The 22,194-nt window shown below is 34.5% G+C and overlaps 1 protein-coding gene across 1 annotated transcript; it reads right to left on the minus strand.

Annotated features, from left to right (window-relative positions):
- Positions 1 to 467: 467 nt before the first annotated feature.
- Positions 468 to 8,004, minus strand: LOC138348932 (uncharacterized). Its single transcript, XM_069298541.1, has 9 exons — positions 7,942 to 8,004; positions 7,753 to 7,842; positions 7,632 to 7,674; positions 7,452 to 7,546; positions 7,303 to 7,353; positions 2,612 to 2,752; positions 1,917 to 2,005; positions 650 to 719; positions 468 to 536 (listed from the first exon to the last, which is right to left on the minus strand). Exons 1-9 carry the CDS (start codon positions 8,002 to 8,004, stop codon positions 468 to 470), a joined length of 711 nt encoding a protein of 236 aa, XP_069154642.1.
- Between the last annotated feature and the right edge of the window lie 14,190 nt (positions 8,005 to 22,194).

A 22,194-nucleotide genomic window follows, 5' to 3' on the forward strand; every position in this document is an offset into this window, starting at 1 on the left:
GGGATTTTATGTATAGTTTAATAGAGTGTCGGTCCTCCTAAACAAGAATAAAGATGAGAGAATTAGCTTTGTGCGCCAAAATCTACATGAAGATGTGCGAATGAACCCAGTGGTGCACTCCCAATAGAAGAATGCAGCGGAAGGTGTATCTTCTGCACCATTTTTCTATAAATTTTTACACAGTCCATGTGATCATGAAAAACTCGAGAGGCGTTTGGTTGTTACTGGTTAAAATTATGTAAATATCAGTGACATAAGATTAATTATGTAGGGTGTGATTATACAAGAACTTCTTACAGCAAAATAGTAAAAGGAGAACATTCATTCCACAAGCAGTAAGACTAGTTAGAGGTTCATATTCAAAATCATTACATAGTAAGCTGCAAAATTGTTCTCTATATATGCAAATTCTTTCTACTATTCCTTCCCAAGACTTATGTTATCTGTATCTACTATAGTCATAGTAATTATTGTTGTGGTTGACGAGATAGATTCAACAGTAACTGATGCATCATATTTGAAATTTCCAGATCATCCTGCAAATTAAACACATAATTACTACTCAATATCATAAAGTATATTTTGGTTTTGTACATAATTAGCTAGATGGATGTTGTGTCTGTGGGAAGAAATAAGACGATGGACTCACACGAATAATGATGCCAAACTTGTAGTCAATTAGATTATGAGGAAAATTGGTTCTCACTGTATCAGATACCCTGTATCATGAAGTGAAAGATCAAATCAAACAATAATGTTGTGGATAATTAGAGACAAATTCACCATAAGAGCAGCTGGGACCAAAAAAAATTTACCCGCCTGCCAATGCTACTCGCGAAAGACTTAGGTAGCACTGAGCAACATTCTTTAGCTACTGTGAACAAGGGATTTCAAAAGCAAATGTGTCTACCAGTTGATGCAGGACTTGTATCACTAACTGAAAATGAGCGGGGAGAGCACAACAATATTTTAGCCCTTTCTTTTGCATCAAAAATTTCATTAGTACGAGTGTTGCAACCTGCATAGACATAGTAATTCAGAGAAAAGGGTTGAATAAGAGAGTCGAAAAGTTAGCTTATCATGGTCTCACTTTCAAATGAATTACACTATGTAAGACAACATTGACTCAAGCTTCTGGAACATTACATGAGAAAACTAGATGGATGTAAAAACTCTCGGAGTAGTTGTTGGGTTTTATTTTCCCTGATTTCTTACCATAAATAGATTTTTCTTTTAGGAAAAGGTTTTGGATTGACTAATCTTTTTCTTGTAGAAAAAGGTTTAGGACTCTATAAATAGAGGAATGTTCCTTCTAACTTAATTAGCATTCACAATGTAGTCTTAAAGGCTTTGAGAGTTTTAGTTAAAGGGAAAATTTGTGGGTCATAAGCTTGATAGGTTATCACTTGTGTGAACCTCCCATGTATTCCGAGTGAATTGGTTGAGGTTGTTTCTCTCTTTATTTTGTACTCTCATATTTATAGTGGATTGCTCATCTCCTTTGTGGACGTAGGTCGATTGACCAAACCACATTAAATCTTTGTGTCTTTTGATATATTTCTCGTTGTCTTCTTACTCGTAGTCTTTCGAGGTTTGCATTGCTAGCTTCCGCATTTACACCTGCTTATTTCCGGTCCTAACAGTAGTTTACCATTATTGACTCAAATACACTCCTTATACAACAAATAAGAAGAGAAGAGAGAGGACCGGAATAATGAAAATGAAAGTTACAGTGACGTGGATGATAAACATATCACTCTTCAATTCTAAATAAAGTTGTATTTTTCGTCAGGAAGGCCCTGCTTCCTCTACTTTAATTTGTTCTTGATGTTGTAGTCTTTCATTTAAAACATGTATAAAAGTTGATCACAGTAGAAGCATTTCGGCAAGCGTAATCTTCCGTATGAGTTGATCACCATGAAAGATGCAGAGCAGGCATGAAGAAAATACTTGTGTGTCTATCTAGCAATAAAAGAAGAATTTCTTGCCCATATGACTCATCAAACTGCACAAAAAAAGTCATGAATTCATCAGAACATTGTAAGCTTTGTATTATTAGAATGTAGATAGATGGAATCTACTCACATTTGCTAGGCAGCAATAAGATTTAAGATGGTAAGCTTCACACCTTGCACAGACCTCATCACATTTGCAGAAACTCGGAGAAATGAGTAAAGGTATGTTTACTACATTAAAAAGAATAATAGTATTAGAAGAATAAACTAGACCTACCTAATGAAAATATAAAAAATTTGTTGTTACGGCCTATTCTTGAATTTGGGTGAGAAGTCATACACTGCACTCATAAAAGATTAATATTAAGAGGCACTCACTATATAAAAATCATCAGTATAGTCACCTGAAATACATTAAGAGTATTACAAAGTCGAGTAGATTTCGTCATGATTAATGTTGAGTCTAAAAGCTTGGGGTACACTGCTACTACTTCCTAAAATCAAAATTAGACCCATAAGATAATTTCACACATCGAATACAGTGAAGCAATTCGATCATATACCTGTAAAAGTATGGTTACTGTAAGTGAAATCCAACATCCATGCGCATTGCTTCAATTGAGTTTTATGACGAAATTGTTGAGTTCAATAAGAACATTTTCGCGATTACTACTCTCACGAAGATTCATTATCAATTGCTCCGTCCTATAACGACGCTCTGAAAATTGCAAATTATTACTCATTTCCAGAAGACGGTTAAACAAAATCTTTATTTTCTTAATTTTTTTCTGCACTCTCTGTATTATGAAAATAATGAAGGAATCAGAAAGCAGATTTGTATACACATACGCGGGGGAAAGTTTGCGATTAATGCAGAATTTTGGAGTTCGAGCCAAATTAAAAGGAGATATATTATGTTAAAGCTAACTCTATCATCTCATTTAGAAGAAAGGCGGTACAATGCGGTAGTATTTTGTATAATTGAGTTATTTTTATTCGTAAAATTTGAAATAATAATTTTATACCGAAAATCTAACAATAAAGAACACTAAGTTTAACGTGGAAAAACCCTTCAAACCAAAGGTAACCACCACGGGATCGACAAGATCCGAATTGCTTCACCATACCAATAAGAGGGTTACAAATATTCTTCTAATGTCTCACAACAAGTGCCAAAAGAGAACAAACAATAGCTACACCAATAAAAGATAAATAGAAAGAAACACCACCCAAATCCAGCTTCTGTTCGGGACCTAAAATAGGATCTTTCTTAACTCCGAATTCGATCGGCACCGTTCAAATCAACCACCAAGATGTCAGGAACACTCAATCCAAATTTCATCCCGATCCAACGGTTAGTTAATTGGAAAACACGATCTAAATATTGCTGGTCGGAGAAAAAGACTGCAGCAAAAGAACCTTTTTTTTCCCTCTCTTTTTCTCTTGTTAAAAGCTCTCTCAAAAACCTCTCTTATGTTCTAATGTATTTCAAAGACAATACCAATGAGCAATTAATTATTCTCTCAAACCATACTCTATTTATAAAGTTGTGCTTTTTCTTACAAAGCCAAAACCAACTACAAATAGGATTACAATTCCAATCCTTTTCCTAATAAAATTGGAAACCAAATAAAGAGAATAATTTTATTCCTTTTTCAAGTAGGATTAGGCCATGAGCCTTTGGCTGGAACATGTGCAATAGCCCAACAAATTGCTCCGTCCTATGACGACGCTCTGAAAATTGCAAATTATTACTCATTTCTAGAAGACGGTTAAACAAATTCTTTATTTTCTTGTTTTTTCTGCACTCTTTGTGTTATGAAAATAATGAAGGAATCAGAAAGCGTATACTGTATACACACACGCGGAGAAAGTTTGTGATTAATGTCGAATCTTGGAGTTCGAGCCAAATTAAAAGGAGATATATTATGTTAAAGCTAACTCTATCATCTCATTTAGAAGAAAGGCGGTACAATGCAATTGTATTTTGTATAATTGAGTTATTTTTATTCGTAAAATTTGAAATAATAATTTTATACAAATACAAATATTCAAGTTTTAAATAGTTATACAAATTAAATTACATTATACAAATGTTATACGAATTGTGAAAACTATGTATATACAAATTTTTAAAGAGTTATAATTTTTTTTGGATGTATCTAATGATTGAATTGAAAAACGGAAGGAAATTACTATCATATACATATACGAATTAAACGAAGAATTGTTAGTTACAATTTATACAGACGAGACAAATTATACAAATTAACTAAAACATTAAGCTGCGTAATTATATATATATATATATATATATATATATATATATATATATATATATATATATATATATATATATATATATATATAGAGAGAGAGAGAGAGAGAGAGAGAGAGAGAGAGAGAGAGAGAGAGAGAGAGAGAATCCTAGGCACGCCTACATGGCACCACCACAAACAATGATTTCCCTTTAAATTTATCTATTACCAAAACTAGTTTTCCCGTTTCATGAAAAGTTGTGACTTTATGAAAGTTGTGAATTTTAGGAAGAGTTATGACTTTCATGAGGAGTTGCGACTTTTATGAAAAATTGTGACTTTATCTATGGTCTTGACCTTTCCGAAGGGTTGTAATTTTTCCAAAGAGTTGTGATCTACACTTTTTTAAATATAAATAGAGGGTTTTTCTGCCACTATTATTTGTATTTTTTTTGTTATAGGGTAGTCGAATTCAAATACGTTAAATATGCAGAAAAATGCATATACCCCATGAACTATGTCCAAAACTCACAGACACACTTATACTATACTAAGATCCTATTAACCCTGAACTTATTTTATAAATAATTTTATACCCTTTTTTGGCTTACGTGACACTATCTTATGGGCCCAAGGTGTGTTGATAATTTTTTCAATGATAGTGCCACGTAGATCGAAAAAGGGTAGAAATTATTGAGGTGGTCAATGATTGAGTAGCGGTGAAATGTGATCGGTGGTGATGGTTGTGACTCAAATTATAAGTGGTCGGTGAAAGTAAATTGAGAAGCTGTGAAATGTGATCGGTGGTGATGGTTGTGACTGAAATTATAGAAATTATAGTTATGAGTGGTGGGTGAAAGTAGGTGGTGATGATTGACACTGAAATTATAATTATGAGTGGTTGGTGAAAGTAGGTGGTGATGGTTGACAATGAAATTATGATTATGAGTGGTTGGTGAAAGTAAATTGACTAGGGTGAACTGTCATCTTTGTAGAAGATTTTAAATTGACATCTTAATGATATTCAGACTTTGAAATTGAACAAACTTAATGACTCAGATATAATAATTAATATTAAAACTTTCTTCAAGTATAAATAAACAAGGGGGATTTTATGTATAGTTTAATAGAGTTTCGGTCCTCCTGAACAAGAATAAAGATGAGAGAAGTAAGTGGGGATGTTTTGCATATGCAGATTGGGCTGGATACAAGATTGATCAAAGATCTACTATTGGTTATTGTATTTTTGTTGGTGGAAACTTGGTGTCTTCGAAAAGTAAGATACAAAATGGTGTATCTCGGTCCAGTGCAGAATCCGATATAGAGCAATGGAACATTCTACGTGTCAAATAATGTGGATACATCATCTTTCAACAGAAATTTGATTGGAGCATTCTACTTCATCAAAACTTTGGTGTGATAATCAAGTTGCACTTCATATTGCTTCAAATCTGGTATATCATGAAAGAACAAAACATATTGAGGTTGATTGTCATTTTATTCATGAGAAGATTCAGAAAATCTTGATATCTATGGGCTACGTGAAGACATGAGAACAAGTAGCTGATTTGTTCACGAAGGCATTGCATGGAGCTCGCGTAAATTACCTCTGTAACTAGTTGGACATGATCAATATATATGCTCCAGCTTGAGGGGGAGTGTTACAGAATGTATATAGATCATTTTCTTGATATTGTACAAAGATATAGATAGATATCTTTAGGATCTTTCCTTAGTTATGTATTTATACATGTTTACCTATTGAATAAGAGACAGGTCATTCTCTCCAATTCCTTGCACAACTCTGATATAGATAAAAACACAGTCCATATGATAATGAAAGACTCGATGGTATGTTATTTCATACACAAAAAAACACTAAACTGCTAGTTTTCAGGCAGTAAGATTAGTCAAGAGGTTCATATTCAAAGTCTTTACATAGCAAAGCTGCAAAATTGAGAATGTTCCTAAGGCTATTTATAGGTTCAAATACTCAAAACCTAAATCTGTACACAGGTATTCGATTCTGTTGGTTGAATTCCTTCACAACACTATCCGCTATAGTCAATCATCTTCCGAGCAACTATTGAGGTGGTCGATGATTCAGATTCCGCACTAACTGATTCAACATTTTTTGAATCTCTGCATCTTTCTTCAAATTAGTAAAATCATAAAGTAAATGTGAAGATTCATTTTTGGTTTTAAACATTAGCTAGAGGGATGTTGTATCTGTCAGAAGAATAAAGACGATGGAATTACATGATCAATAATATTGTGAAAAGTGTTTTCAATTAGCTGTAGAGGAAGCATTTCTCTCACTCTTTCATATACCATGTATCATGTTGGGATATCAAATTAAATAATAATTAGACACGAATTTACTTACAAAACCATAAGAACAGCAGGGGCAAAAAAAATTACCCGCCTGCCCATGTTACTCGTGAAAGACTTAGGTAGCATTGAACAACATATTTTACCTGGTGTGAGCAAGGGATTTCAGAAGCAAATGTGTCTACCAGTTGATGCAGGACTTGTATCACATACAGACAACGAGAGGGGAGAGCACAACAATATTTTAGCCCATTTTGTTGCATCAAGATTTTCATAAGGATGAGTGTTGCAACCCGCACAAACATAGTAATTCAGAAAAAAAAGACAATCGAAAAGTTTGCTTATCATGGGCTCATTTTCAAATGAATAAGGTTCAAAAGAAATGAGAAAATACACATCGACTCAAGCTGCTGAATGTAAAAACTCTCGGAGTATTTGAACATTTTTGACTCAAATACACTCTCTTATACAACAAATAAGAAGAGAAGAGAGAGGACCAGAGTCATGGAAACGAAGGTCACTATGATATCAACAGTAAACGATATCACCAGGTCATTTCTTCAAACTTTCTTTTAAAGCAACAAAGAAGAGCAAAACCCCTCCTTTGTTTTGTTCTTAATGTTGTAGTCTTTCATTCTCGTAAGTTACTCTAGAATTCAAAATCTCATGTCATATAGGAATATCACATTGTAGGAAGGCCTAACCTTACGTATCGGTTGATCACCATGATGGATACAATGCAGGCATAAAGGAAATACTTGTGTATCTAGCAATAAAAGAAGAGTGTCTTGCTCATATTGCTTATCAAACTGCACAAGAAAGTGAATTCAGAACATCATATAATTAGCATACATCACATTTAGTTGAAGGACTCATGGTTGTGCTGTATTAAAGGTAAAATTAACACCTCTGCTAGGGCAGCAATAAGAGACAAGATGCTAAATTGCAGAGTCACATTTATTGAAATTTGGAAAAAGGGGTAAAGATAATATGGTATTTTTGCTGCATTAAACAAAAAACTAGTATTAGACTACTTGTTCCATATCATTATTGGACTATAATACAAACGATAAAAGAATAACGTTACCTTTGAGGAAACCCATTCTTGCCTCTGGGTGATACGCCATACACTGCACTTATAAAAAGAGTAATCTTGTTACGTCATCTAACGATACACACAAGAGAGAAGTAGAGTTTATTATATTCACCTGAAATACAATAAGAGCATTAGAAATTCGAGCAGATTCCTTCATGGTTAATGTTGAGTTTAAGAAGTTGGGGTACACTGCAATTACTTCCTAAAGTCAATTAACACAAGAGTTAGAAATTGGATCAAATCAAGTTTAACTAACAATAAATCGAAGAAATTCGACTCATAATTAACATTTAACATATACCTGTAAAAGTGTGGTGACTCTAACAGGGGAGTTCCACAACTGAAATCCAAGATCCATGCACATTACTTCACTAATTGTCTGTTGCATGATGAAATTATTGAGTTGAATAAGAACCTCTTCGCGATTATTACTCTCATGAAGATTCTTTATCAATTCGTCCGCCCTGTTACGACACTCTAAAGATGTTAACGGCCGCAGTTATTACTCATTTCCTGAAAAATCTTTATCTTCTTGTTTCTGTTTTTCTACACTGTGTGTTATGAATTAATGAAGGAAATATAGAGCAAATACTTATATATATACATATGGGGAAAGTTTCCATTTCATGCAAAATCTTGGATTGTATCCTTCTCTCAATTTTTTTTAAAAATTCAACCGCTAATTTGTAAATTTATTCTTTTCACTTATTTTCATATAAAATTTATTATGAATGTCCTAAAAATAGTTTACACATATAAATTCTAAATTACGATATAGCTACAAAAAAATAAATAGTTCTAATTTTATTTTTTTAGTCCCAGTTTTCCTTTTTATTTCGTTGAAAGTCATCGTCGTAGCTAAGATACAGCAGATGCATTTGAGAGGTAGAAGAGAATGGATAGAACAGTGAAACTGAAATGACTGACTTAACTTCTCATTAATCACACGGTGCTATTTATACATCATTAATAAACTAACTAACTACCTACTTTTTAAACTAATACATCAATCAACTAACTACTCAACTAATCACATGCAATGCACATTTCAAAATCTCTTATTTTACACTAAAGAATGAAAGAAAAATGAATTAAGAATAATAAAATCAAATAATAATAATAGAAGAAGTAAAAAAAATGGGTTTGGTGATATAAAAAAATGCATGATTTTTTAAATACTTAAAATCAATTTTGTCATTTAGGGGTATACGCGAGTCATTGTAAAGGTAAGGGGTATAATGTAAGTCAATTTTGTAACAGTGGGGCATAAGTGAACCACTTTTGTAACGAGTGACATGTCAGCTCTAAATGACAAAATTGAAGGGTATATTGGTAGGGTTGTGCCCTTATTTTCTTGTCATATTTTGTGTTTTATTTTTTTCTTATAAGAAATTCAAAGTACTACCATAAATACTTGAACTTTTTTCGGTAAGAAAAGTATAATTCTCTTTAATATTTAATTATCTTTCTTAAAAGAAAATTTTAAAAATCTATAAATTGATGATTTCTCTTCTTATATCAACAACACAACAACATTCACAATGTTATCATTCAAAAAGTTTTGTTTATGGGAAAATTTTTACTTCCTCAATTCCATATTAGTTGAACTTTCAAGGTGTTTCACATCCTTTAAGAAAAGTAAATTGAGACATAAATTGAACATAAGTTTTCCATTTTTATCCTTATTAATTATTGTCAAATTTATTGAAGTCATCACATTGAAAATCGAAATGAAGGATAAAATTGGAATAATATTTTTAAAATAGTCTTAAAAATTGAACAATTAATTTAATTTGAAAAATGAAAAATGCCTAAAAAAAATTCAATTACTAAGGAATGGAGGGAGTAATAAGTATCTATTTTGTCAAAACACAAAAAGTTCTCAGGATTGAATATCAATAATAATTTTATTATTGAACAATTATAATTATCAAATTAGCTAAAAACTTTCCAGTCATTTGAATGCAATCTCTTTCAATTCATGTATATATAGTCATTTTAAAACAACGATTATCAGTTTCTCTTAGTTATATTTTTAAAAAATACTTAATTAAATTTATCGTGTTTTGCCTGTTTTGTCCCTTTTTAATTTTAACTTTAAAATATAATTATGATGACAAAATAATATCTATAATTTCGAAACAAGATAGAAATAATAATAAATATAACTCGAATAGGTTGATGATCGTTCTGAAAAAGTACAATTTTCAATTATTTTTTTTGTCAATTTTTGATGTTTTCTAAATAAAATATATCTATGGTTTTGCTTATACCTTGAGATAAGTAATTATATAAAAAAAATATTTTAATCATGACCAAATTTATTAATTATTACATGACCAATTCATCTAATCATTGTATATGCTAAAGTGAATTAGATAGTATTTTGATTGAGTTAGTTTGATTCTATTTATAAAAAATATCGACCAACAAACTTATTTTTAGTGTTAACAACTCTAAAAGTGTTTAAATTATTTTAACGTAAAATGTGTTTATATGTATTTGAGAATTGGGTATTTTTTAGTGGAAATTTAAAAAATCCTACTGAAATAGATGGTGATTTTACTCTCTTGATGAAGGAGTCGTGTTTAATACATTCTTCTGTTCATAGTTACGTTGTAGCAACTGTTGAATATTTTTGGGTGTGGAGACCATGGGTACACTATTGATTTCTCATAACTTGAATTTTATTACATCAATGTAAAGACCCGCTTTGATCTTACAATTTTTACATGCAACTCTCTCTTATTTCTTACTCACTTGTTGTTTGCTCTCTTGCTTACTTTTTTGGTTGCTTTCTTTCTTGCTTTCTTAGTTGGTTACTACTCAAGTGGACTACCTCTATTTATAGGTGGTGTTGGAAGAATCTAGATAGATACATATTACTCTCTTCTAGAATATTCCTAAGATTTTTTTTCTAGAATATTTCTAGACTATTCTATCTAGAATACTTATTCTAGAGATCTTCCTTCAATTCTCTACAACTCCGGAATATTCTAGATTTTTCTTGACTTATAATCTTAAGTAATAATTAAGTTGGTGATAAATTCTTAACAACAACAAGTAAGGGAGTGGACTCGTCAATTGGTAAAGAGCATGTAGAGATTTATTGTGATCGCAATAAAGACAATTGAAGTGTCTGATGTTCTAACAGAAGTTTGTATCCAAACATAACTCACTCCCTTTAATTGGTATTTGTAGTATAAAATAGTAATTGAACCTCTAAACATGCGATTATTTGCTGATCAAGACTGAAGACTGAGCTTTTATACATAAAACCGGCGGTAGCAGCAATAGTAATAGCAATGGCGTGATAGTTAGTTAATAGAGAATTGAGAATAGAAAATTCCTTGAATTTACTTTGAAGGTGGAATACTTTAATCGCTAAATAGTTATTGTTATAATAACCTGTATTTATAAGGTTAACCAATAAACAGAAACAGAAATAAGATGAAGCAGAAAATATATAAAATACAAGAAGTAATCCGAGTCCACAGAAACTACTGTGTGTCCTTAAGAAATTTAATCTCCTCACTGTACCCAAGGTTATGGATTAATTTCTCCCAAGATAAAACGGATTAAACCTGTTAAAGAAATAGCGGTACCTCAAATTTCTTTAACTTCAGTGAACTTCAGAACAGCAACAAGTCACACAGACTCAGTCGATCGACACTTTGATTTATTTGAGAGAAAAATATATGCAGAGAAAGAAAATTTCAGCGTTTGAAAAATCAAAAATTGACTTCATTTTATAGCCATTTTCAGCAGGAAACGTGTCTGTTCAGAGAAATATGTTCAGACTAGAAAGTTGTGTCTTTTGGAAAAAATAACAACTTTTCAGAAAAATGTGTCTGTTAGGAAAATAACTGCTTTTCGGAAAGTAACGACTTTTCGGAAAGAGTAACAACTTTTCGGAATGTTACCGTTACCCGCAAATTTATAAGAGATAATATTAACAGAATTTATTTGATTTAACAAAAACTGATAAAATAAATTTTTCCAAAAAATTTATCAATCAATCACATCCAAATTCGAAGCCGAGCGACGACGACAGCACGAGGGGGCATCTTCTTCTTAGCTCTTTAAGAAGTAATGGAAGTGTTTTCGTATATAAGGACAACAATTTCCCTTTCTTTTGCCGATATTAGAGAAATGACTTTTCATTTGCACTTTGCAAATGACTTCATTTTCCCTCCAAATTAGTTCCCTCACTTTTAATATTCTCTCTTTTCTTTTTCCATTCAAACTTGCTAAACCAAACAGTTATGACTGTCACTAGAGGCGAAGAAAGTACAACAAATGGGATCTGTCAACATATGGTGTTGAAACACCACCAAGCCATTCATGAGCTCATGTACGAAAATGAAAATCTACGCGAGATACTGGTGAAAAACTTAAAAGTCTCGCCCAGTTAACTCCAAACCAGTGGAAGTAAGTTTCCAAATACCGAATGTTTCGAGTGCCCTAAGAAACTAAGGAGAAGACAATGAATGAATACAATATCCTTCTTTTTTTACATTTTTTTATTAGATGAATACCTTACATATTTGTCCTTGGTGAAAAAAAGCATTTATCAGTAAAATTACATGAGAGTGATGTTAGATAGTAACCTGTTACAACGAAAATAGTAAAATGAGAATGTTCATTCAGCAAGCAGTAAGTCTAGTCATTATATGTTCAAATACTCAAAACCTATATATGACTCCTAATTTAAGCTCTTTCTTCTATTATAGGCATTGGATTCTGTAAAGCAAGTTTGTTGAATTCCTTCTCAACACTTCTGTTATCTCTTCCGACCAATTATTGAGGTGGTCAATGATTAAGATTCCACACTAACTCATGCAGCATTTCTGGAATAATTCACAATTTTTTTTACCTGTGTTCCCAAGCTACCCGCGAAAGACTTAGGAAGCATTGAACAACATATTTTAGGAGCTGTGAAAAGGGGATTCGATAAGTAAATGATTGTACCAGTCGACACAAGATTCGTATCACTGACAGAAAATCATTGTGGCGACAACAACAATATCTTAGCCCTTCCTCTTGCATCAAGATCTACATAAGTACGACTGTTGCAGCCTGCACGCACAAAACATGAATGATTATATTGGAATTTCACTGTCATAGAATTAAGATGAAAATGAAGGTAGGCTAAACCTTCTTTATTGGTTTATCACCATCACGAATGCGGTTCACACAGGAAGAAAATAAGTGTGTGTCTAGAAATAAAAGAAGAATTTCATGCCCATGTAACTCATCAAACTGCACAATAAAGTGAATTCAGAACATCATATTACGAAAATAGTTGCAGTAGTAAAATAGTTATAGTATCACCTTTGTAAGCGATGCTATATTTTTCTTCTACTGATTTGAAGAAATTTCTATAAGTAGGGATTCTCATAACCTAGAAAAAGATTGATGAGTTTTCTTTTCATACTTGCCCATCCAAGTATTGAGAGAGTGCAGATGTGAACTTCAGATCACTGTAGAAGACCATAACTATCTTGTGGATTCACTTGAAGGTCTGTCTAACTTGGGGATTCACTTGAAGGTATCAAGTAAGCATGAAAGATCATGATATATATGCTTCTGCTGTACATATATTTTCCAACAAGGCCGTGATTTTACTCCCTTTAGCATAGAGATTTTCACCAAAGTATATCATCTTCGTTATTTTTTAGGTATCTATGTTTGTTCTTAACTTTATATTCTTAGTTATATATAGAATCTAGTGAGGGGCCATGTTTCCACTATTGCGGTAACTTGTACCAATCTTCAATACATTTTTTTCATGGTTGTAGAAACAAGTAAAGTGCCCGCTATTATTGTGGACTCATACAACATTTTAATTGGTATCAAATTAGAGGTTAACACCTATAAAGGATCTTTTCAAAGGTCCAATACTCAATAACTAGACCACCTATATATGTTCAATGGACAACACTAATGGTGGTGGAAGAAAAGGATGCATAACTTCATATCAGGTGTTGACACCAAATTTTGACCCTCCCCGATAAATTAATTTACAAGTTTCTTAATTCAAAACGACTTAAAATAATTAGATTTCATAAAGTTTAAAATAATTTTCAAATTACTTTTAATGGATCTATTCGCTTTTCATAATATATATGGTTTACATAATTATGTGTATAGGTATAATTTTTATCGTGATTATTCAAAAATTGTCTCAAAAGGTTTTTATGTATTTTTTTTATTTTTATTTTTTTCACTAATTAGTTTAATTAATTCATAACGAAGTCAACTATTTTATTTCGTTAAAATTAAAAAATTTATTAAATTGATTTAAATTAATTTATATTTAATTCACCTCATCTTATACTAATTTTAATTCATTTTTGGCAAGAATTTCAGGCCTTGTTCAACTTTTCAGCAAGCCCAGTCAAATTCCATCAACTGACAACAATTAGCATTCAAATTTTCTCACCCCAAGGCCCAATTTCGTAACCCCCAGACCCGACCCAGCACCCAATTAATATTATTCCATCAACAAAGAGACCCCATACGTGAACAGTAGCGCGTGACCATCTCAGCCTTACGCACCTATCTTCTTCTTCACGCAAAAAAGCTCCCTTCATCTCCATCCTCTGCCAGCTTTACTCGTACAACCTGCATATTTGTCCTTGCCGTTGTGGGATCGCTCCACGTCGTTCCTCTTGCTGAATGGATCCAAAAGTGCATGGAAAGGGTGTTTGTCCAAAAGTGGCGAGGGAATTCAAATTTTGAGTTTTTTGGATAGGTTTTGAACTCGATTCCAATCCGATTTTCCCGCCCTGGTGAAGCCCTAATTCTCCCTTTATATATTCCCTTCATCTCACAGTTGATGGGGGGGATTTTTCTTTTTCGAAGTTAGGAGCTTTAGTTGTGATTTTGAGCAAAAATATTAAGGAAATATATACAATAATGCAACTCTAAGAATACATTTAGGAAAAGGAGGGGGGTGTGGCTTTTCACTTGGAAAATTTCTAAAGAGAAAGACATCGAGTAGTAAAAAAAACAGGGACCAACCACGTAGAAATAATAAGGTATAATTCAGGGGAACAGAGAAGGAATTTTTCTCCTTCTTCTCTATAAAGCGTTTCAGGTCGGTAAAGTTTTACCAAACATCTCTGCTGCTGCTCGAATTCGATCCTTGACGTGGAAGTTCATCTGTCATTCCTGCTCGTTTGGTTCTAACTCGCTGCCCGGAGAAAGGTAACTACACCTTCTTCGTGATGTTTCTTTTTCTTCTTGTTTCCTTGTCTCAAAATGATAATCAGGTGTTGAAGCTTTTCTTTATGGCTGTCGGATGTCATGTATTTTTGACTCGATATGATATATACGATATGCATGTCCCTGTTTCGTTTTCATTAAGTCAGCATGCTGCTGATATGACTTTAGTCATTCATAGCATGTTCGATTTAATCTCCCCCATTCACCTATTTCTTTTGTGTTTTCCACTGTCTCACTGCCTAGTATAGTGGACTCAAAACTGTGTTTTTTTTGTGTTGTTTATGCTTAAAACATCTTTGATTAATAGTTCGTTCTTCGCTAGATTCGAATTTCAAAGAGTGTGCATTTGTTGTTCTTTATTTCTGCTTAGTCGGTAATCGCAGAGGTTGGAACAATGTTGGTTTGTCGTTACATGTTCGTATTTTCAGTATTTTGATGCTTAAAGGGCTAAACGGTTTCCAACCATAACTGTAAGTTTGTGTATATTTAGTTTGACCAAGATTTGTTCTTCAACCTCAAGCTGAGCCTGTTTAGAGTCTTGTTTCATTCCTGTTTCACCCACGGTTTAGTCAAAAATTGCTCATTATTTGTAGTCAGTCCCCTGAAGAATGTGAAGTGCTTTCGAATATGGCAGTTTATTTCTCGATCTCGCCTCATTTTGTGTGATGTCACTGCCTAACCATGGTCTCCTCTTTGTGTTCTATAGTTTTCCATGCATTTTTGTGTTCATTTGCAGCATGTTTAGTTTGAGAAATAGGCTCGATCCCTGCCAGTGTCTTTCTTTTGCTTTAAGGAATAGGTTTACTATAGCTTTCAAATTTCCTTTTGAAATCTACACCATTAAATGCCATTCATATTATTAAGTTCAATCACTGCATGTATTGCAGTGAAGTATTTTTTTCTTCATCATCTTTTGGCTTTCCATGTGGTTGTTGATCATTTTTATTAGGATATGATTTGCCTTTTGCGCTCTTGTTAATTTGCTCTTATTTGTTTGTTCAAGTATTCATGCATATTACTTTTGGGTGAGAAAAATAGTGATTGTTAACTAGTATTATTCGTTAAGCTTGCTTTTGTTGCCTATCTTAAGAGCTATTAGTCGTTTAGTTTTAATAGTTGAAGTTGGCTGCATCTTTCTTTTATGTTTTTTTTCTCAAATAGTTCTTGTATGAGTTAAGTTTTCCCCATTCATCATATTCGATACGGATACTAATTCTCTTCTTTTGTCGTTTTGTTGTATGAACCCCTCCGAGTTCATAACAGATTCTTCTGGTTTGCATCCCAAATTCGAGCCATAAAGGCTCGAGTCTCTCCTGTCTTTAAGTCAGTCGGACTACTGGTTTACGAAGCAGAAGAACCACAGCATGGGCTGTAAAATTTATTTACAGGTTTTGAGGAGGTTGTATACCAGTGTATACATACTATATACACTATAATACATTATAAAGCATGATACACAGGTCCAAAAATAACTACAGGTGCTTGAGAAGGTGAATCGGGATATATACGCCGAATATACAACTTGATATACTATGAAAAGGAACGAATGCATCCCTATATACAGTGGTATACGCAACACGTATACACAGTTTTTTTTCTTAAGGGAAAATGAGGGCAAAGCCTACCGAAATCTGCAGGAGGCCCAATTTTCTTTGGGTCATTTTGAAATGGGGAAGGCTCTAGATCCAGTACTTGGGCCTGGCCCAAGTTCAAATATTTATTCTCCTTATTATTAACTATTTGTTATTATCGTTATATTGACTAACCTTTCGTTTGAATTTTATTAATTTCCTAAGGACAATCATTTCTTGCTATATTTATATAGTCATAATTTTTTATTAATTTATTATTATTATTATTATTATTATTATTATTTTATTTAGTTTGTTTTATTGATTGTTGTCAACACGTAGGTTTATTCTTTTAAGATAATCCCCTCTAGATACTTCCCCTTAGAAATAATATTAAAAAATAAAATAAAATAAAATATATACATATATAGGCGAATTCTCTCATTATTTAGTTAAATTTGGAAAAATCATTTTTAAAGGTCATTTAGTCAAATCGTCGGTCAACCGTGAGTTAGCGAGAATGCCGATGGCCTGACATCTTCTCGGAATGCACATTGAACTTCGAACACTTTTTCAACTGATTTTTATCTGTTTAAATCTTTTGAAAAACAATTTTAAGTTTTCTTGGTTTTACTAAAAATCAAGTGGCGACTCTATCAATTCGGAAAATTAATTTCTCTTAAATCATAAGATTAATTGATTTTTCAAAACTTAGTCATTTTCTACTATTATATATACCTTATATATTTTTAAGTAAAATAGAAATGACGACTTTGCTGGGGATAATTAAGTTCTAACCATGAGATTTGACTGTTTGACTAATTGTTTTTAGTTGTTAAAATGATGTTTGTGACGAATATGTTTAAATTTTCATAAAAAAACTGGCATTACATATCATGGCATATTTATGATATATATGTATAGTATATTAAAAGACGGTTTGCTGAACCGCAGCTGGACTTTTTTTATACTCACCTTCTTTCGAAATTAGTGACAATTTATTGGTTCATTAGGCGTCCAATGGTTGTCGCGAGTTTCAGCAAAAATTGTCCGTTTGGGTTCCCGGTCCTTTCAAAAGTCACTCCTAGTCAACTAGCGTAGAACTGAGCCAAATCCCAAATTTGGGAGCATTTGAACTAGGATGACCCAACGCCCAAGGCATGTTGGGCCCATTTGAAGCGCACCTTGTGTCTACTTGGCCCAAATTGCCAAAAACAGACAATCATGCATACGTGTTGATTGAAGGATGTTTATGTATTTTAAAACGATTTATTGTCTACGGGGTGGGGGGTCGACTAATTTTCACTTGCTGTTTTTGTAGGATGAATTCGACATACAAGCCTTTGAAAACAAGAATGGTTACTATCCCCGATCCTTTCCTTAAAGTATGGTGGAGTTTCATGAACAACGATGATAAAATGATCGTTCAGAAACACATAGGTTACCTTCCGTCGCTGTTAGAGATGAATGCTTGGCCTGGTTTAATTGGGATGATGGTGAAATTCTGGGATAGTGAGAACATGGTCTTTTGGTTCGGGGAAGTGGAGTTGACGCCAACTATAGAAGAAGTTCTTATCCGCTATGAAAGTATCGCAATGTGCAACAAAAGCAAACGACATCCAGATACAGATGTCCTAAATCCCATAATATGGGATTTCGCTGAAATTAAAGAAAAGTTGTCGTTGGTTAAAGCCAAGTGGATGGACAAGCTCCCTGGCCCAAATATACCCTTCAAAAAACTATATTATCGGTTTGGGCATGCAAGCGCTTATGAGAAATACAAAGATGAGTTCATTTCAAAAGAAAAATGGAAAGAAACGCGTCCCCTCGCATTTGCAATATGTTTACTCGGAATGATGGTTTTCTCTCAAGGGCCAAAATACACTATTCATCCTAGTGTATTTATGGTCACTCATGCCATCTTCTATGGAGTGGATTACAAAACATCAACAAAATACTACACTTTAGCGCCTATGATTCTGACCGACATCAACAGGGCTTTAGACAAGTGCCAGGGCAGAGAACATTTTTTCAAGGATGTAATCTGATACTACAGTGGTGGATGATGCGACATTTGATCAAAACTCACAATCCAAGAGAACCAGATCCCCTAAGGCGGTCAAATAAGCTACATCGTCATGATTGGTGGTTGTATCACAATCGTTGCGATAAGACTAGATGAGAGAGTTTTTGGTATCCGAGGCTTCAGGGGCTAAGAGAAGAAGACATACAATGGTCAATAGATTGTTTGGTGGTAACGATGAAAATGGTGGTTCGAATAGAAAAGGTCCCTTATTTGGTATTTCCTGGGTTAAGAGGTACTCGACCATATGCTCCAGGTCGAGTTTTGAGACAACTAGGAGGGAAACAAGAGTTGCCCCAGATCACAGATATGAGGAAATTTGCAACTGACCACGAGAATGGACGAGTTGCATTTGCTGAAGACATGTGTAAGATGTGGAGATCTCGAAGAGTGTTGGGTGAACCTGTACAAAACATGGTTGAAAAAGAGTCTCGTTGGTACTATTGAGCCTAGTCCAAACGTTCCCCACATTATTGCAGATGTTTGAGCCAAACATTTAAGTCCGACTTCACCGCCTTCAAGAGAAGTTTGATAGGAATGAATTAGAGCATCAACGCCATCATTTAGAAGACGCCAAAGTCATAGCTCGATTGAAATAAGAACAACGAAGAGCCAAACAGTGCATGGCAGAGTTAGATGATAGCATGGAACAACAAATTCAATCAATAGAGGGGTTCAGACATCAAGAAGGAGATTTATTGGAAAGATATCATCTCTGGGCGAACAGATATGCTATGTGGGAGGAGGTCAACATCGCCAAGAGGACCAGACTTGATGAAGGATCAAAGGAGGCTTGAGTTTTATTTACCATCCCCTTCGTGGGACTGCTTTATTTATACTTTGTTTTGTAATTTATTTTCAGAACCTTTTCTTTATTTTATGTTTATCAGACATTCTGAATGCTATTAAGGAAGTATTTTGGGGATAATAAATCGGGTTTTAAAAAGCATAAACATCGTCCAATTCGTTAGGCCCACCCTTGGCATAAAAGGGTCACAAGCATGTTTAGGACGTGATATGTGTGTTTAACTTCTTATGTGTTGCGTTGCTTTGAATGAGAATATCGTAAATCCACTCCTGTCCAAAATTTCCAAAAGAATATACAGAAGCTGCTATTACAAAATGTCCGACCAAGATTTTCGAGTCTCAAGTTTCTCACTCAAAAGATCTCCTCCTATACCACAAATCCTAAAACACTGTTCTACTGTCTCAGGAAAGGCGAAATTACTGCTATGGACAAGGGTAAGAACATCCAGATGGAACTCACTGAAGAAGAACTACCGAGAAAGATCGAACGGATTACTCGGGAAATTCAAGAATCTAAGGAAGAATGGCTCAAAGTCGACATGGCCATCTCAATTTACAAAGCTGCAACCATGACGATGGATGAGGATCTGTCATCACAGATGAAAAGAAAGAAATATGTTGAGATTGAGACAGAGGGCTTGATAGAGAAGTTGGACACGCTTCGGTTGAAAGTGCAAGAAATAGAAACGAGAGAGGCGATGATAGATTCGGAGACCGCCGCTCTGTTAGCTAAAGGTGTGTTACTTGACAAGGAACTAACAGTCCAAAGCAACCTGATGGGCGGAAAATACCCCGCCTATGAGCAAGGAGAAGTCAATAGTGGTCCCGACAACGCTCACCCTGAAAAAACTGAGGAGGACGACGGCGAGGAAATCGTCTACAAGCCTCCATTCCTAGGTTGTTTGAAAGGAGGAGACTAATGCTGCAACAGGAAAGGAAATGACTAACTTGTCGTCATCACTTTATCTTTTAAAAGCTCTGTTGTTGCCTTTCAATTTCCTTGTAATCGTAATGAACGAATGAATGAAGTGTTTTATCTTGTACTCGAACTACGTTGGGCCTGAATTCTCCTTGTGAGATAAGTAGGAAGCCATCCCGGGCCCGGCCCCTATCTATAAAATTTTTCATTCTCCCCTTCATGTTACGAGAAGATACGAAGATCAGATCGACAGACGTTAAAAAGCAACTGCAAGAAGACCGTAGCTCAACATGATTTAACCTTTCTGAAACAGCGTCCAAAACTGAAACAAGCAAACTCCTGCTTGTTAAAAAATGTGTTTCCGTTCTCACTCATGGGTTGAAGATATCCTTAAACAAAGCAATTTGTGTGTTGATCTACTCTCTGTGTGATATTATGCATTTTGTACTCTGAATCTACACTAACAAATCTGCCTTTTTTCCTTCTCAGGTACTTTGAAACTGATCTGTGTCGATCAAAAGCTGGTAGATCATCCTTATTTTACCAGATCAAAAGGTCCTGCAGATTCCTTCCCTAGACAAAGCTCAGACAGAGGAAAGGCAATTATGGGGGATAATAATGAAGAAGTGAGTCTTACTGATGTTGTGGTGGCTCAACCCACCGTAGTAGAACAGAATGAGTTGATTATGAAGCTGATGCAGCAGATCGTAGAGATGAGGGTGGAAATTCAACGGAGACAGGATCTTCCTCCACCAGGATTTGCTTCTAAGGCTGCTAATGGAAGGCCTCCAATCTATTTCCCTTCCTCAAATATGGATCCAACTCAAAATCAGCCATCTACACCTATTCATAATTTGTCGGTTATAGATTTGACTACCCAAAATCTCCAATATGCTTCAGCATCCTAACAAACTCCATCTCCCTTCAAAAAAAAATCATCCCCAAATGCCACTCCATCCTCAAAATACTCACCATCAGACCGCTCCATCCCCACAAAACCAAAACCAAAACCAAAACCAAAATCAAAATTAAAATTCTTCCAATCCCCAAACACCCCACCACCACTTAAATTAGAATACCAATCCTCAGCCCTACCCACAGAATTACCAAACCGCCCAAAACGCTCAAAGTCCCTTTGTAGCTCCACCCCTACCAAAGAGAGACACTTTTCAAGTTCCCGTCCCTGCCAAGCATGATGTGCACGGTTCTGAGTTGGACCATTACGAGGAGCAAGAAAAGGAACGGAGGACAAAGGAAGATGTAAGAGTCGATATAAAAGAGGAAATCAAGAAGGCCATGAAGGAGCTACAATGCATACCCAACATCGCTGGACTTAGTTACGAGGACTTGTGTATCCACCCAAATTTGGACCTTCCAAAAGGGTTCAAGATTCTAAAATTTGACACCTTCGGGGGAGTGGGTAATCCTATGGCTCATTTGAGAGCCTATTGTGACCAGCTCGTGGGAGTCGGAAGGAACAAAACTTTATTGATGCGGCCCTTCAGTCGGAGTCTGTGTGGAGAAGCTCTCGAATGGTTTATGTCGCACGAAACCAAACAATGGCCCAGCTGGAATGCATTGGCCAAAGATTTCATTGATCGGTTTGCCTACAACGTAGAAATTGTTCCCGATCAATACTCATTGGAGAAGATGAAGCAAAAGTCAACCGAAAGCTATAGGGAGTTCTCCTATAGGTGGAGGACAGAAGCGGCAAGGGTGAGGCCACCCATGACCGAGAAAGAAATCGTTGAAGTGTTCGTGCGCGTGTAAGAGCCGAAATATTTTGATAGAATCATGTTGCTTGTTGGAGCAAAGTTTGCCGAGATAGTCAAGATTGGTGAGACTATCGAAGATGGTTTGAAGACTGGCGTGGAACAAAGATGATTACTCCCATCTTTCACGATCATTTGGAAAGGGTTGTCGCTTCTTTAAGTATCAAATAAA

This window comes from Solanum lycopersicum, chromosome 5, assembly GCF_036512215.1.
Source record: "Solanum lycopersicum chromosome 5, SLM_r2.1".
Lineage (NCBI taxonomy): Eukaryota > Viridiplantae > Streptophyta > Magnoliopsida > Solanales > Solanaceae > Solanum > Solanum lycopersicum.